The sequence below is a fragment of the Eleginops maclovinus genome, chromosome 20, assembly GCF_036324505.1.
Source record: "Eleginops maclovinus isolate JMC-PN-2008 ecotype Puerto Natales chromosome 20, JC_Emac_rtc_rv5, whole genome shotgun sequence".
In the NCBI taxonomy this organism is placed as follows: domain Eukaryota; kingdom Metazoa; phylum Chordata; class Actinopteri; order Perciformes; family Eleginopidae; genus Eleginops; species Eleginops maclovinus.
The window spans coordinates 6,373,490-6,386,504 of NC_086368.1; the positions used below are offsets into that span (position 1 = coordinate 6,373,490).

The 13,015-nt window shown below is 39.8% G+C and overlaps 1 protein-coding gene across 1 annotated transcript; it reads right to left on the bottom strand.

The window, feature by feature from the left end:
- Window positions 1-500: 500 nt before the first annotated feature.
- On the bottom strand, window positions 501-5,662 carry LOC134882675 (uncharacterized). The gene is made up of 5 exons (XM_063910527.1): window positions 5,510-5,662; window positions 3,610-3,918; window positions 2,224-2,510; window positions 1,181-1,311; window positions 501-911 (listed from the first exon to the last, which is right to left on the bottom strand). The coding sequence occupies exons 1-5, from the start codon at window positions 5,589-5,591 to the stop codon at window positions 704-706; spliced, it is 1,017 nt and encodes a 338-aa protein (XP_063766597.1). The 5' UTR covers window positions 5,592-5,662; the 3' UTR covers window positions 501-703.
- Between the last annotated feature and the right edge of the window lie 7,353 nt (window positions 5,663-13,015).

Below are 13,015 nucleotides of genomic sequence, written 5' to 3' on the forward strand. Positions count from 1 at the left end.
TAGCTTTCCTGCTAGCTGTTTCTGTAGCTTTTTAAATAACACCAATTGCTCAGCCTTGTGTAGTCCTAATTTTTGTAGTTTTCAAATCACATTTCAAAAAGTATTTTTTCAGGTTCTGGATTTGATCATCGATTTTATTTTCTAATTATTATTTTAAAGCTTGAATTTGATTAGATTATCTTGCTTGTTTTCTACAGAGAGCTCTGGTTCTGTTAGAAGGTTTTAGGGTTGTAGGCCTACGTCTCTTCATTTTGTGAACATGAAATCTCAGGAAAAACTGGACAGAAATTCTTCAAATGTGGCACAAACGTCGATTAAGACTCAAGGATGAAAATGTTCAAGTGATGACATTTTGGATAAGCATGGTTGTAAACTGTCACTTGACTTGATGGTGGAGGAATATAACCAGAAGGCCGATTACAAATAAACATATTCCCATAATGTCAAACTATTCCTTTATAATACAATCAGGTGTTTCATGGAATGTATACCAATTATGATATTGTGTCAGCCATCTCTTTATTGTTTTATAATGAGAAATACAGGTGAAAAAAGAGATATATAGTAAAACATGTTAGTAAAATCTTGAAAGCATAATTAATTCCATTAATAAGACTGGTTTCTAGTCTTGGTAATAAATGTATATGGTTATCAAAGACTTTAATCAGTTATTATTATCATTTTATTTATGATTATTTGCCTCTTATTTCAGTAGATACTTTTCCCACACAGGGTTACTCTCCATCATATTTAAAATCCTCTTCACTCTCTTTTTAAGACCCCCACTACTCCTCCTCCTGCTGCTGATTGGCTGTCGAGCCTGCCATTCATAGGCGTCGTCCTCCAAGAGTGTGATTCCACTGGAGGAGTAGCTGATGTAGGACCAGGTAATGAGGGAGCCGCTGTAGGGCCTAAAAAACATGACTATATATTTAAATGGTGGATAAAACAAGTCTGAAATGTGTATCAAAATGATCATAACAAGATATTTATTTATTTACGTACTGTTAATGGTCTGCATGAGAGTTTATCAATACATTCTTAATTATGTCTATTACAATATTTATTTCAGTATTTTATTTCTTTATAAGTTCATTTTTCTTTTAATTTCTTATATTGGAATACACACACACACACTCTTATACAATGCACAGATCAGTGATCAGATCAGCTCACATACCCGGAGATAGTGCCGCAGGTCATGTAGTTGAGGACATCGAGTTTGCTGAGAGTATGATCCCACATCTGCACATCGGTCAACTGACCATTAAATTCTGAAAAATTAATCACAGGCTCCCCTGACCACACAAACTGACGCCCCAGTAACACACACACACACACACACACACACACACACACACACACACACACACACACACACACACACACACACACACACACACACACACACACACACACACACACGCACACACACACACACACACACACACACCATATTAGAGACAATGATGACAATATTTGGACATGAAAGGACAGTAGAAACAAAAGCAATAGTTTGTGCAATATCATTATTGTGGTTATTGTTTTTATCTAGCTTGCTCTTAAACCTCTTTTATAGACAGACCTGATGCAAAAAGATGTTCAAATGTGCTCCTTCACAGTGAACTGTGGTTTATTAATCTGATTATATTTTATTGAGACCTTTATACATACCCAATTACTTTTTAAGGGCGTGTCTACAACTTTATATGAGTAATGATTTAATATTGTCTTTTGATACACTTTTTTGTTATTATTAATATCATATATCAATGAAATAATAATGATATAAATAAAATGTAAATAAAAGACAGGAGTGGGAGATAGTGGACGGAGTCTCCACTGGAGGAACAGATAGTGCTCAGAATATATGAAAATATCTCCATAGGAGCATATTACAATGCACATTATAGCTATTTATACTTAGGACAAGCACAGCCCTTCACTCCTTGCCAATGTTTGAGCTAAGTTTTGGAAGATTGTCAGTCTTCATGCCAATAAATATCTAAGTAATCAAGATTCATCACATATTTTTATTGAGATTAACGACTCTTTTTTTGTTGTTGTTGCAACGGCCAAAATGCCTATTATATACTTTTTCATGAACTAGACCTCAGAATTACTGCCTTTTTTGTTAAATGTTGATCAAATGAAATACAGTCTGTTTACAAAAAATGCAAAACTGGGAATATGTCGCCTCGGTGTGTGTGACTTTGTTCTTACCTGTCTAGGGAGCAGCTTCCTGATGCTGGTTTTGGAGCCGCTAAACACCTGGGCCACGTGCTTCATGTTGTCCACAATGAGACAAACTCTGCTCCAGACCTCGGATTTGATGCCTGGCAAAAATTTTAGGATGGGTCGAAAGGACAAAGACTGTCCGAACGGATCCATATTCAGAAAATATGCTGGATCAGTGGTCTTGACTCCGAAGCTCAGAGGGTACATGGATTGACCAAGTGTGAAGATTGTTGTGCTGTAGTCCGTCAGGTATCGCAGACACACGGACCAACCTGCAAGGGTCACATGACGATTGTTGTTGAACATTCTTTAAATAAGGAACATCTTAAAATACAGAATAAGTACACTATTAAGAGTGCAGACATGTCTTTGAAAGGAAAAAACATTTTCACCAACTTGAGGAAAACATGCACAGTGTTGACTTGCAGTGCTGCATAAACGAAACGCTGCAAATACAAAGCGCTGCAGATAAAGAAACACTGCAGATAAAAAGAATGCAAATAAAAAAGAATGCCCTTGCTAGAATTTCAAAACAAAACGGAAACGGGGACACTAAAAAGTGATGCATACAGCAGGGGCCGGTTGTTGATTTCTGCGTATTATAAGGTTGGCCAACTGTTTCTGTTGGCAGTTATTTTTTCATAATTGTTAGTCATTGTCAGTATTTAAAATGACTAGGTTAGCTGCTTTAGCTTGCTAGCTTCCAGCCACACTGCAATAATATTGGAAGGAATCACTTTGTTAAAATAGGCCCATAAGATATTTTAGGCTAGTTTCCAGTGGCAGTCCCCGGGTCCTGGTCCCAGCTGTGTGCATCACTTTTAAGTGTCTCCTGGTTTACGTTGTGTTTTGAGCTTTTTCCAACATTTTTTAAAAATGTTTTAATGTTGCAGTATTTTTTTTTCTTCTTTGCAGCGCATATTTCCTTCAGTTGGTGAAGATGCATTTGTTTTGGCACATTTGTGTTATCATATTTGCATTGCATCTGTAGCGCACTTGCACCTGTCTGCCACCGTAGGTTACCATCAGTGGAACAAAAGGAAAAGGAAAAGAAACAGCTCTAAACACAAATGTCCACCAAATCATAATTACTAAAATATATTTATTGTTTTATTATGGAAGTGTGCGAACTTTCCACCTATATCAATTGGGCATAGAAACAATTAGATTTTGGCAAAAATACATAAACCTTTATCTCTCTTTACAACTTGACCTAAAACAGCATTTATTCAGTGACCTGTGTTATGTTTGGAAAAAGTCAATAAAAAAAAGAAATTGCCTAGAAATACATTTTTAAAAATACATTTGAAGTTACACTTAATATCCTGACACTGTGGTTCTGTTGGGTATGTAGTCTGTGAATGTACTTACCTCTAATGCGGGACGCTGTGGTGGTGGGGAGGTGGGTGGCGGTGGGGCGGGGGTAGGAGGTGGTGGTAGTGGTGGGTCTGCGGGTGGTGAGCAGTTCACTGGTGTTGCGGCTAGTGGTGTTGCTGGGGATGTATTTCCTGCTGACGGTGGATTCTGGGGTATAGGGGCGTATGGTGGTGTAGTAAGGCCTGGTCGGGTATCTTCGAGTTGGGTAAGGATTGGTATAAAACTGGGGGGGGTAGAAGTATATTCCTCCTGCAGAGCTAGACAAAGTGAACATCTTCCCATTTAAATTAACTCCGGAAACTCCTACAGAAATAAAGAGGAAAATCAACCACACAAACAAGTTGTTAGCGTAGTATTACATCTTCTTCTTCTTACTCGTGCATAATAATAATACTGTAATACAGTTGTAATTTCAATTGATTATCTCTTTGTTTCTGCCCGTATGCTTCCTTCTGCTGAAGATACACCTTGTGTTCTCAGGGACACTAGTCTACCATGTTGTGCCAGCTAATCGCAGCAAAAGCAGAATACACTAATCAGTGTATAAACAAGATGGCTGCCAGTAATGGAGTTCATTGTTTAAGTACTTGCAGTTTACTTATGTAACTTCATTTAAACTACCCTTTATAAAAAAAATGTGTAAGCAAATATAAAAGTAAATACATTTGGAAGGATTAGTTTGCATGTTCATAGTGTTATTTCCAAAATTAAATGGATTTATGAATTATGACATACTATTATGGATTACGTTTTTGTTTTTTAAAGTTATTACCAGCTGCAATATTCAAATTATGTTCATATTAATGGATCAATCAGTAGAATCCAATAATAAAATACATATCATTCTGAAAAAGCCCTTTTACATAATGAGTACTTTCACTTTTGTGCTTTACTTTAGGTAACATTTCGATTGCAGGATTTTTATTGTAACAGAGTATGTCTACACTGGGGTATTATTACTTTTACTTAAATCTGAGTACTTCTTCCAACAGTGAGGACGGGTCATCTCAACCAAGTCATTCTGCAGCCCATCCCAAGTCTGTTATGGTTTAAACTTGTTTATTTGTAATAAAGTGTGTAGTTCAATATAGCAGACAACTTCAAGCAAAAGTAACAAACTACGAAGTTTAGAAAGTACTTGTTTGAGGACATTATTGTCATACTTTTAATTTGAAAGAAGCCAACAGGTGTGTCGGACTGTACAGACAAAAGGGCACTCCTTGTTTGGAAGTATGCAGAAAAAGAATTTGAATAAACAGGTTCAAAGCAAACAAACCATAAGGTGCTTCGGCAAAAATGCATTGTTTACAATTTTAGAAGTTTTTAGTGCAGCAACGTTCAGGGGACAACTAACTCTTAGGAAAATAATTAGGAAATCAAAAGAAGCTTGTGAAATGTTTCATTGTCTGCGATTGTATTTGCACAGCAATGTATAGGATTTGAAATGAGCGGTAGTGTTATACAGTATAATAAACCCAATGTCCCCATATGTAATGAGGCCGTAGCTACTTGTTTCTAAAAGTACTTCCTGTTCTAAGACAAGTCTTTGTTTTTGTACCTATCGGGTCACTTATCGCATAAAATATAAAAATAATTAAAATGTCGTACCAAACAATAGCTTGCGTCTTAATTAGGAGATTAAAACACATTTATAAGATGGACTCAAGTACTTGTGTTAATTAATGTGCATTGTTTCTTCTTAATTCAATAAATACAAATGCACGTGTTATCTGACTGCTGGAGTACTTTCACTTAGTATGCTGTCAGACACATTGCAAATAATTTATCCTCTGAAAAAGTGGTATTTAGGTTTGCTTATATAACCATTGTGTGTGTGTGTGTGTGTGTGTGTGTGTGTGTGTGTGTGTGTGTGTGTGTGTGTGTGTGTGTGTACCTGTTTTAGGCCCTGCAGCAGCAGCTGTAACGACCAATGCAGATAGCACAGCCACAGCCATGGGGACGTGAAGCAGCTTCATCCTCAGAGTCTCTGCAGGGTAGTGGGTGTTTCCTCCTCGCCGTTTGGTTTTTATCTGTCCCGCTGCACACACTGCAGCTTGTTTATGCTTTCATTTCCTGATTCGCACTCAGCAGCTACGTTTAAGTTTCATTTCTGTGAAGCAGTCTCTCCCTCCACTCTGGTTAAAGTTGACACTCGAAAGCTCAATAACAGCCTCCATTCTGCACACTTCATTTATACACTGCCCGGCCCAAAAAAAGCTCACACTAATATTCGTTCGCCTTTAGCTTTGATTACGGCACGCATTCGCTGTGGCATTGTTGCCACAAGCTTCTGCAATGTCACAACATTTATTTCTGTCCAGAGTTGCATTCATTTTTTGTTTATCTTTTATTGACAATGGGAGATTTGAACCACTGCGCAAAGTCTTCTCCAGCACATCCCAAAGACTCTCAAACCCTAACTCTAACCCTCTGTGGGGGCCAATCCATGTGTGAAAATGATGTCTTGTGCTCCCTGAACCACTCTTTCACAATTTGAGCCCGATGGATCCTGGCATTGTCATCTTGGAGCATGCCCGTGCCATCAGGGAAGAAAACATCCATTGATGGAATAACCTGGTCCTTCAGTATATTCAGGTAGTCAGCTGACCTCATTCTTTGGGCACGTTGCTGAACCTAGACCAGACCAACTGCAGCAACCCCGGATCATAGCACTGCCCCCACAGGCCTGTGACCTTTTTTTTGGCCAGGCAGTGTATATACCATGATATTTACGTACTAAATACACGTTTTATGTACATTTATTGTACTTATTATTTCCATGTTAATCAACTTTATATTTTCTTTTAAATGCATGTTTTTGACCGCTTTAGTTATTTAGCAGATTCAGATTATCTTCAGATTCAGATAATGAAAACACACAAGCTATCCCAACTAAAGAAGTTGAAAGTAGCTGCACTTTTACAACAATAGAAAAATGATCACTGAAAACGCACCAGTTATTATCTAATAACAGACTTCTGCAGCTGTCGACAGGTATTTTGACCCACTCCTCGTTAACAAACTGCTCCAGCTGTCTCAGGTTTGAAGGGTGCCTTCTCCAGACTGCATGTGTCAGCTCATTCCACAGATGTTCAATAGGGTTTAGATCAGGGCTCATAGAAGGCCACTTCAGAATAGACCTGCGACTCAGATCAAGCTTTCTGACACTGGGCAGCACATTTCTCTCGTGAATGCCTTGATAGTCTTCAGATTTCATGATGCCCTGCACAGATTCAAAACACCCTGTGCCATGCAGCAAAGCAGCCCCAGAACAGAACCGAGCCTCCTCCGTGTTTCACAGAAGGTATAGTGTTCTTTTCTTTGTATGCTTGATTTTTGCATCCGTAAACATAGAGCTGATGTGACTTGCCAAAAAGTTCCAGTTTTGTCTCATCTGTCCAAAGCACATTCTCCATGAAGCTGTGTGGCTTGTCAACAAGCATTGTGGCAAATTCCAGTCTCTCTTTTATGATTTGCTTTCAACAGTGGTGTCCTCCTCGGTCGTCCTCCATTAAGTCCACTTTGGGTCAAACAGCGGCGGATGGTGCGATCTAACACTGACGTACCTTGACCTTGGGAGTTCACCTCTAATCTCTTTGGAGGTTGATCGGGGTTCTTTGGTTACCATTCGTAATCTCCGTCTCTTCAATTTGTCATCAATTTTCTTCTTGCGGTCACGTCCAGGGAGGTTGGCTACAGTCCCATGGACCTTCTGAATGAACATCAAGCTGCTTGGAAATGGTCTTATAGCCTTTACCTTTCACATGCTTGTCTATAATTGTCTTTCTAATATCCTGAGACAACTCTCTCCTTATCTTTCTGTGCTCCATGTTCAGTGTGATACACACCATGATACTAAACAGCACAGGGACTACTTTTCACCCTTTAAATAGGCAGACTGACTGATTACAAGTCTGAAGACACCTGTGATGCTAATTACAGGACACACCTTAGTTTAACATGACCCTGGGGTCAAATTATTTTCAGTCTTTTCTAAGTGTACCATCATTTTTGTCCAGGCCAGTTTCATCATTTTGTTTTTTAAATGATTCTGTTGAACCACAATTCAAAAGCAATGTCTGATTTTCATTCGTTATTTTTCAATACATTTTTATTTATTGTTACTTTTGTCAGTTTCAAGTTATGTCAGTGACCATTGTGGGTTTTTCTTTCTTTAATGGAAGGGTACCAACAATTATGTCCACATCTGTATATATTTACTCAAGAACGAAACTTACTGTACTATGGGCAATTTTGATGTACTTGTACTTTATATTAATATTTAATGCAACTTTATACTTCTTATTAACTACCATTATTTGACAGCTTTAGTTATTTTGCAGATTCAGATAGGAAATACAAAATATAACAATTTAATGAATTATGATTATGAATTACAGATTATAGCTACACAAATACAGTAATTATTATTAACTCCACTTTTACCAGATGTTATATTTACAGTGGGGAGAACAAGTATTTGATACACTGCCGATTTTGCAGGTTCTCCCAAGCATGCATACCTGCAAACTAGTCACCTTTCGGCGAAATTCGCCGTTTTCAACTCAAAATATGTCATTGACGTGAATCGTGTAGATCCGAAGAGGTTTTTTTTTTTAGGGGGGGGGGGGCTGACCGACGACTGACCGACCAACCATAGACTGTATAACCGACTGTATAATGAGCAAGAAACAAGTTTGCTATCTTCACAATAAATAACATCTTTGTTCAAATGACTCGCGTTCCACGACCACCGACCAATCATGAGCAAGGTAAACCACAGCGCGCGCTTTTTACCCATCGGTCCCTCTTGGAGTGGAGTGCTCAGTCTTCAGCGAGTGGTTCTTCTGGACAATTTTCGGGATACGTTACAGATACAAGTTTTGAGGTAAATCTAGTAGCAGCTAATCTGGCAAAAACATTGTATGTTGTATAATTTTAACGTTGCTGAAGTCAAATTATTTTAGCCAAATAAAGTGTATTAACATGGTTAAGCTTATCAGCTTGTTAGGTTGCTAGCTAACCTCAGTGAATTGTGTTAAAGTTAGCCTAGCTAGACCAGTTCTACGTCACCTCGTTCAATGCGAAAATAATAGGTTTGTGAAGGCTAATCTCCACAGCATCCGTCCTGTTACCTGATATTACTGGCGGCTGTCATTGTGGTCAGATCTGAGAGGGATGAAAACGAACACGTAATCCGTGTGTGGTTTAGTGAGTAGCTAGTAGTGGTGCAACGGATCATCTTTGATCCGTTGTACTGTTCTTAAAGCTAACAGCCAGCTAAACTCATCTCTTCAACAAATCCCCCAAGGAAGAGGCAGGTCTTGTAGTTAGCGAGGTTTATTGAAAAGAAGGTAAAACTGAAATAAATACAAATACAGCAGGTAAGTGTAAATAATATCTAAACATCAGGTAAGTACCAAATAATAAGGTAAGTATTACAAAATATCCATACAGATAGATAGGACAGATAAGTAACGAAATGCTACACTTAGCTTAGCTTCCATGCTAATAAAGTCAATGGTAAATCACACAAAGGAATTGCTAACATTAGCTGAGTCACACATCATTTCCAGTCCAATACCTGCATTACTGTGTCCACATGAATTCACTTCGCCTAAACTATTTATTTACTCATTAACTTCTTCTTTCTACAGGTTAATCAACACAAATGTACTTACTGGCAATGCCACACCAAAATGGAACGATAATGTTCAGAGGAGCTGAGCTGACATGTGAACTTCACCCTGAACAACTGAATAAGGACTATTCCCAGAACAGGAAGTGACATCATACCCCAATCCGAGAAATTACTGTGTCAAAATAAAAGTCACTATCAAAAATATATTCCCCGTGACATCACATCCGTGATCCGTTCGGATCAATTATTTCGGTTTCGCATTCATCAACTTTTTAGTAGCTACGAAAAGTTTGGAGTTACGAACAAAATCTACAAACGCTGGCGACCGTGTGTAGAGTTTGTTTACAGTAAGCACATATAACGCTTCACTGTTGGAAATGACAGTATTCATATTGCGCTGTGTTATGTACACAAGACGCAGATGCCTTTGAAACACGCGATCTAAAAACGAAAACATGTTTTATATGTAGTAACAATTGTTGGCAATTGGCAGGTTTAAGATCCAGATTAGGTTCATGGTTGTGAATTATCTTTGTAAATCGACTCTATAGATTACACGTTCATTCTACATGTTGAATGATGATAGCGTAATACAAATATAGGCTATACATACAATGACAAAACTGCCGTGGGCTATATGTTATCCGTATCCTTTGTTAAAATGAATGTTCAATAGCTCTATGCCAATGGGAACAACAGAACGTGCGCATTACATATGGACCAATGCGACACGTTCATTACGGCCGTGGACCGATACACACTCAGTACCTTACGCACACCAACCGGCATGTGCGTGTTTAACACCTTGTTTAACACTGGCGTTACCGCCGCTTAACTTAAATAATGAACATACCTGCAAACTAGTCACCTTTCGGCGAAATTCGCCGTTTTCAACTCAAAATATGTCATTGACGTGAATCGTGTAGATCCGAAGAGTTTTTTTTTTAGGGGGGGGGGGGGGGGGCTGACCGACCAACCACAGACTGTATAACCGACTGTATAATGAGCAAGAAACAAGTTTGCTATCTTCACAATAAATAAAATCTTTGTTCAAATGACTCGCGTTCCACGACCACCGACCAATCATAAGCAAGGTAAACCACAGCGCGCGTTTTTACCCATCGGTCCCTCTTGGAGAGGAGTGCTCAGCCTTCAGCGAGTGGTTCTTCTGGACAATTTTCGGGATACGTTACAGATACAAGTTTTGAGGTAAATCTAGTAGCAGCTAATCTGGCAAAAACATTGTATGCTGTATAATTTTAACGTTGCTGAAGTACAATTATTTGAGCCAAATAAAGTGTATTAACATGCTTCAGCTGATCAGCTTGTTAGGTTGCTAGCTAACCTCAGTGAATTGTGTTAAAGTTAGCCGAGCTAGACCAGTTCTATGTCACCTCGTTCAATGCGAACAGAATGCGTTTGTGAAGGCTGATCTCCACAGCATCCGTCCTGTTACCTGATATTACTGGCGGCTGTCATTGTGGTCAGATATGAGAGGGATGAAAACGAACACGTAATGAACAAATACACATCCGTGTGTGGTTTAGGGAGTAGCTAGTAGTGGTGCAACGGATCATCATTGATCCGTGATCCGTTCGGATCAATTATTTCGGTTTCGCATTCATCAACTTTTTAGTAGCTACGAAAAGTTTGGAGTTACGAACAAAATCTACAAACGCTGGCGACCGTGTGTAGAGTTTGTTTAAAGTGTTCGTAAGCACATATAACGCTTCACTGTTGGAAATTACATTATTCATATTGCGCTGTGTTATTAAGACACAGATGCCTTTGAAACACGCCATCTAAAAACGAAAACATATTTTATATGTAGTAACAATTGTTGGCAATTGGCAGGTTTAAGATCCAGATTAGGTTCATGGTTGTGAATTATCTATGTAAATCGACTCTATAGATTACACGTTCATTCTACATGTTGAATGATGATAGCGTAATAAAAATATAGGCTATACATACAATGACAAAACTGCCGTGGGCTATATGTTATCCGTATCCTTTGTTAAAATTAATGTTCAATAGCTCTATGCCAATGGGAACAACAGAACGTGCGCATTAGGCTACATATGGACCAATGCGACACGTTCATTACGGCCGTGGACCGATACACACTCAGTACCGTACGCACACCAACCGGCATTTGCGTGTTTAACACCGTGTTTAACACTGGCGTTACCGCCGCTTAACTTAAATAATGAAGAACTGCTTTTAATTACGACTTGGCCGAGATCTTAACGTGCTATTCATGCGTTTCCCATAAATAGCCTACTACTATAACTCGGAGCGGAGCAGGATATAATGCGCATGCGCGGCGTTGCTAGGCAACGTGTACAGAGGCTGGGGGGGGGGATGCCCCCAGACCCCCCTACAACGGTTTAGTTTGTCACCTTTTTCAGCCCTTCTGAGTTTGCAGGTATGAATGAAGAACTGCTTTTAATTACGACTTGGCCGAGATCTTAACGTGCTATTCATGCGTTTCCCATAAATAGCCTACTACTATAACTCGGAGCGGAGCAGGATATAATGCGCATGTGCGGCGTTGCTAGGCAACGTGTACAAAGGATGGGGGGGGGGGATGCCCCCAGACCCCCCTACAACGGTTTAGTTTGTCACCTTTTTCAGCCCTTCTGAGTTTGCAGGTATGAGCATGTAGAAGTCAAATTTTTATCATAGGTACTCTTCAACTGTGAGAGACGGAATCTAAAACAACAATCCAGAAAATCACATTGTATGATTTTTAAATAATTAATTTGCATTTTATTACATGACATAAGTATTTGATACATCAGAAAAACAGAACCTAATATTTGGTACAGAAACTTTTATTTGCAATTACAGAGATCAGATGTTTCCTGTAGTTCTTGACCAGGTTTGCACACACTGCAGCAGGGATTTTGGCCCACTCCTCCATACAGATCTTCTCCAGATCCTTCAGGTTTCGGGGCTGTCACTGGGCAATACGGACTTTCAGCTCCCGCCAAAGATTTTCTATTGTGTTCAGGTCTGGAGACTGGCTAGGCCACTCCAGGATCTTGAGATGCTTCTTACGGAGCCACTCCTTAGTTGCCCTGGCTGTGTGTTTCGGGTCGTTGTCATGCTGGAAGACCCAGCCGAGACCCATCTTCAATGCTCTTACTGAGGGAGGGAGGTTGTTGGCCAAGATCTCGCGATACATGGGCCCATCCATCCTCCCCTCAATACGGTGCAGTCGTCCTGTCCCCTTTGCAGAAAAGCATCCCCAAAGAATGATGTTTCCACCTCCATGCTTCACGGTTGGGATGGTGTTCTTGGGGTTGTACTCATCCTTCTTCTTCCTCCAAACACGGCGAGTGGAGTTCAGACCAAAAAGCACTATTTTTGTCTCATCAGACCACATGACCTTCTCCCATTCCTCCTCTGGATCATCCAGATGGTCATTGGCAAACTTCAGACGGGCCAGGACATGCGCTGGCTTGAGCAGGGGTGACCTTGCGTGCGCTGCAGGATTTTAATCCATGACGGCGTAGTGCGTTACTAATGATTTTCTTTGAGACTGCGGTCCCAGCTCTCTTCAGGTCATTGACCAGGTCCTGCCGTGTAGTTCTGGGCTGATCCCTCACCTTCCTCATGATCATTGATGCCCCACGAGGTGAGATCTTGCATGGAGCCCCAGACCGAGGGAGATTGACCGTCATCTTGGACTTATTCCATTTTCTAATAATTGTGCCAACAGTTGTTGCCTTCTCACCAAGCTGCTTGCCTATT

Bases quoted from the DNA above. Each gene is read 5' to 3' on its own strand.
- LOC134882675 (XM_063910527.1), bottom strand. From the start codon at position 5,591: ATGAAGCTGCTTCACGTCCCCATGGCTGTGGCTGTGCTATCTGCATTG. The intron at 3,919-5,509 runs GTACACACACAC...TTATTTCTGTAG, and splicing joins TGCTGCAGGGCCTAAAACAG to GAGTTTCCGGAGTTAATTTA. The intron at 1,312-2,223 runs GTAAGAACAAAG...CTGGGGCGTCAG, and splicing joins GGAAGCTGCTCCCTAGACAG to TTTGTGTGGTCAGGGGAGCC.